Below are 3,993 nucleotides of genomic sequence, written 5' to 3' on the forward strand. Positions count from 1 at the left end.
GGACACGCCCACGCCGCGGCGCCCCCTGGCGGAGCGAGAAGCGGGTCCTGAGGGCAGCGCGCGAGAAAAGGGCGCGGGTGCGAAAGGGGGCGTGGTCAAAGGGAGAGGGGGTGTGGTTATGTAAATTAGTGCGTGGGCATGATGGGAGGAAAGGAAGCTGCGATGGGGGCGGGAAGGGGTGGGGGGGAATGATGTGGGATTGGGGGATAAATGGGACGGGCAGGGGAGGGTGAAGATGGAATTCAGGGACTAAAAGGGGTTGGGGTGGGAACAGGAGTAATATGGGATGGGCAAGAGAGGGTTAAGAAGGGATTCGGGGTCGGGACGGGACGGGGCAGGAGAGGGGATGAGAAGGAATTGGAGGGGTAAAATGGGCCAGGAAACTGGGGGTAGGAGGCGATGGGGTGGGAAGCAAGGGTAATATGGGATGGGGAGGACAGGCTGTGATGGGGCAGGAGTGTGGGATAATATGGAATTGGGAGGGTAAGGTCAGATATGGGGGGATTTAAACGGCATGCGGTGGGAACAGCAGGGTTTAAGATGGGATAGGGTGGGAGATCAACATGATCACCCTGCCTAGGTGGTTGGTGCCCCCCACCCCTGCTCCCTGCCCAGGGGCTGGTGGCACCCAGGGAACTCTGTCTCCCTGTCACCCCCAGGACAGGGTGGGGGTCACCCACTGCAGCCATGCCCAGGGACCCCAAGACCTCGCAGGGCTCAGCAGAGGTGACAGAACAAGACTGAGCAACCCCACGCAGGGGGAAAAGAGGTTTTATTCCAGGTTTTCCCCCCAGGACAGTGTGTCCTGCTCCCAGCAAAGCTGGGGGACACACCACGGTCCCACACATCCCGAGATCCCCGTTTGGCACTGGGGGGAAGCTGCCGGTTTGGGGGACACAGCCGGACACCCCACGGGGCTGGAAGGTGGTGGGAGCTGCCTCTGCGCTCACACCTGCACAAGCCCCCTCCCCACATCCCAAAGGCACATCTGGAGGGGCTGAGGATCTGTCCCCGGGGGCTGGGGGGCGGGGACCCCCTCGGCTACCGGTGCCGGTGCTCCAGGAGAGCCTCAAAATCCGGGGAACAGACCAGCTTGTGCCGCACATGGCCCAGCACAATCATCTCGCCCGTCCGGTTGTCCCCGATGCCGACGGACACCAGCTCCTGTTCCGTGTGGGAGAAACACCCATGAGCAGCCAAATGCCACAGGAATCCCTGGGGAATTCCAATGCTGAGCCTGGAGATGTCCCCAGAGAGGGCCGTCAGGAGCCTTCCCCACTGTGACCACAGGGAAGGGATGCCAAAGAGCCAGCACGACCCCATGGGGGGTTACCTCGGGGTGAAACCCCCCAAATCGGGTCCCAGTGTCCCTTCCATACCTGTAGGAAGGAGCAGGGGGTGCCCATGGTCACATCCAGGGTCACCTTGCCCAGCACCAGCTGCACTTTTCCTGACTTTCGGATGAGCAGTTTCCCCACCTGCCCCTCGGGGAGATCGGCCAGGGTGCAGGTGTTCTCTGCCTGCTTCGCCTCCTGCCATGGCACAGCGGGACTGGGATCACCCCACGGGACTGGGATCACCCCACGGGACTGGGATCACCCCACAAGACTGGGATCACACCACGGCATTGGGATCACACCATGGGGTTGGGATCACAGCATAGGACTGGGATCACCCCATAGAATGGGGAGGACAGCACCATGGGATGAGGGGACAGCACAGGATTGGAGGGGAAAGGACACCATGGGATGGGGGGAGGACATCATGGGACAGCAGGGAAGTCACCACGGGACCAGGGAAGATGACACCATGGGATGAGGGGGAGACATCATGGGATGTGGGGGAAAGGACACCACGGGATGCGGGGGACAGTGACACCATGGAATGGAGAGACATCACAGGATGGGGTGGAAAGGACACCACAGGATGGGGGGACATCCTCATGGGCTTGGGGGAGACGACTCCAAAGGAGGGATCCCACCCCAGGATGAGGGGACACCCCCACCGAGCCCCTACCTGGCTCTTCTCCTGCTTCACCACCACCACCTGCCCGTCGTCGTTGTGCAGCTCGGATTTGATGGGTTTGGAGTCGTGGGTGGGGGGCTGCCCGGGCAGGGTGTCGGGAAGCTGCAGGAACACCAGCTCCTCCTCGGCCGCCAGGCTCAGCTGCTGCAGCAGCTCGGCCGCCGACACATCCCGTGGGAATCCAGGGGGGCCCTTGGGCTGAGCTGGCTTGGGATCCTCCTCACACGGCTCTTCCTTCACTGCAGAGGTGGTGAGTGGGCACGGGGAAAAGGGGAACACCCCCAGCTTGTCCCCGCTGTGTCCCCAGCCCTCCCCAGCCCACCTTTCACCGCTGGTGGGTCCAGCTCCATCTTCTCCTCTTTGGATCCAGGGAGCCATGGCTGCGTATCCTCCTGCTCTGCCGCCTCCTCCTTGAAGAGCCACCCTGAGTGTGCTAGGGGCAGCTGCACCGGCTTGTTCCGAATGTCGTTCTTCAGCCCCGGGTCATCCAGGAACTGTGGGGACAGGCAGGGGACACTCAGCACTGTTGTGGTGGCACAGGGGACACTCAGCATTGCCCTGATGGGACAGGGGACACTCAGCCTGCTGGGACTCAGCCCTGATGGGACTCTGGTGCCACTGGGACGCCCCAGTGGCACCAAAGCCACCCCATTCTCTGCCCACTGACATCGTCCTTCTGCAGCATCCGCAGGATCTGCTTCGTCTCCTCGTCTGTCTCCCGCTTCTCCTTCTTGATGTTGATGATGTGGGAAGGGCCAAAGTCAGACATGTCCACATTCTTGTCCCAGGAGCCTGCTGGAGGACAGAGGAGCAGCCCAGGGTCACCCCAGGTGGGACCCCCATCCCCCAAAAAAGCAGAGGGAAGCTCCCCTTACCTTTCTTCTTCATCATTTCAGCAGGGCCCTGCTCAAAGATGGAGTGGGACTGGATGACCTCGGGCCGGCCCCGGCCCCGGCCGTGCCCATCCCGCTGCCGCTCCCGCTCCTTCTTCTCCTTCTTGACCGACACGTCCTCCCGGGGCCTGTGGGGCAGGGAGGTGGCAAATCACCCCCAGCCCGTCCCAGGACATGGATTGTTTTGAAGAGACCTCTGGACATCACCCAGAGATACTTGCATGGATATTTGAGATATTTATGTGGATATTTGGGATATTTATATTGGTGACTGAGACATTCCCATGGATACTTGGGATTTTTATATGGATCAATGGGATCCCCTCTCACTCCTCCCTTCTCCAGACCAACCAGGCCCAATTCCCAAAGTCTCTTCCTCAGAGAGATGTTCCAGACCCCAAATCATCCCTGTGCCCCCCATTTTACCCACGGGGACCCCCTTGCTGGCAAATCCTACCCCGCCCCCTCTGGAAACAGTCCCAAGGCCACTCACTCCTCCTTGATCTTCCTGCTGATGATGTTGGGGGTGAAGGTTTTCTGTGGCCAAGAGCAGAGAGAAAAAGTCACTCCCAAAACCGTGCCCGGGGTCTCTCAGCACCCACCCCCAGCCTCGCCGGGGCAGGACATTGTGTCACCCCAATTTGGGGAGGGGGTGGGGGGGTGACACTCACCTTCTTGACGCCCCCCAGGGTGAGGTCTCGGGAGCGGATGGAGGGCAGGCGGCCCGGGTTGAGGGGGGCGGCTGCGGGGCGTCTGCCCAGCACCCCCCGGGCCCCCTGGAGCCCCGGCCGGAGGCTGCCGGGGGACCCGGAGCTGCCAGAGCCCCCCTCGGCCATCCTGGGGGGAGGGGACACGCTCAGGGACACCCGGAGGGTTCGGGAGGGGGTCCTGCACCCCCAAACAGAGCCCCAGTAATGAACCCCCGAAGAGGGTCCACGTGTAGCCCCCTCCGCTGAGGGGTCGTGTCCCCCCTGCACCCTCCAGAAGCCATTTGTGCCCCCCTCCCCAGCTTTCTCAGCTCCCCCATACACCCCCAAACAGGGCCCGTTTGTCGCCCCCTCCCCAGGGGTCTCAG

The 3,993-nt window shown here is 62.2% G+C and overlaps 1 protein-coding gene across 4 annotated transcripts; it reads right to left on the bottom strand.

Moving 5' to 3' along the window:
- Window positions 1-741: 741 nt before the first annotated feature.
- Window positions 742-3,831, bottom strand: POLR3D (RNA polymerase III subunit D). Of its 4 annotated transcripts, none has more exons than XM_015648928.3 (8): window positions 3,590-3,831; window positions 3,412-3,455; window positions 2,901-3,046; window positions 2,693-2,817; window positions 2,348-2,519; window positions 2,017-2,264; window positions 1,380-1,532; window positions 742-1,237 (listed from the first exon to the last, which is right to left on the bottom strand). In XM_015648928.3, exons 1-8 carry the CDS (start codon window positions 3,752-3,754, stop codon window positions 1,070-1,072), a joined length of 1,221 nt encoding a protein of 406 aa, XP_015504414.1. In that variant the 5' UTR covers window positions 3,755-3,831; the 3' UTR covers window positions 742-1,069. The 4 variants fall into 4 exon arrangements, with proteins under 4 accessions (XP_015504414.1, XP_015504413.1, XP_015504417.1 ...); XM_015648927.3 differs by having other exon boundaries at window positions 2,693-2,820; window positions 3,590-3,823; XM_015648931.3 differs by having other exon boundaries at window positions 742-1,164; window positions 3,590-3,815.
- Between the last annotated feature and the right edge of the window lie 162 nt (window positions 3,832-3,993).

The sequence above is a fragment of the Parus major genome, chromosome 22 (genome assembly GCF_001522545.3).
Source record: "Parus major isolate Abel chromosome 22, Parus_major1.1, whole genome shotgun sequence".
NCBI lineage: Eukaryota > Metazoa > Chordata > Aves > Passeriformes > Paridae > Parus > Parus major.

What these genes read in the sequence shown, in the direction of transcription:
- POLR3D (XM_015648927.3), bottom strand. Translation starts at nt 3,754, where the DNA reads ATGGCCGAGGGGGGCTCTGGCAGCTCCGGGTCCCCCGGCAGCCTCCGG. An exon ending in TGAAATGATGAAGAAGAAAG is followed by an intron (nt 2,821 to 2,900) that starts GTAAGGGGAGCT and finishes TCTGTCCTCCAG; the next exon opens with CAGGCTCCTGGGACAAGAAT. An exon ending in GGATGCTGCAGAAGGACGAT is followed by an intron (nt 2,520 to 2,692) that starts GTCAGTGGGCAG and finishes CTGTCCCCACAG; the next exon opens with TTCCTGGATGACCCGGGGCT.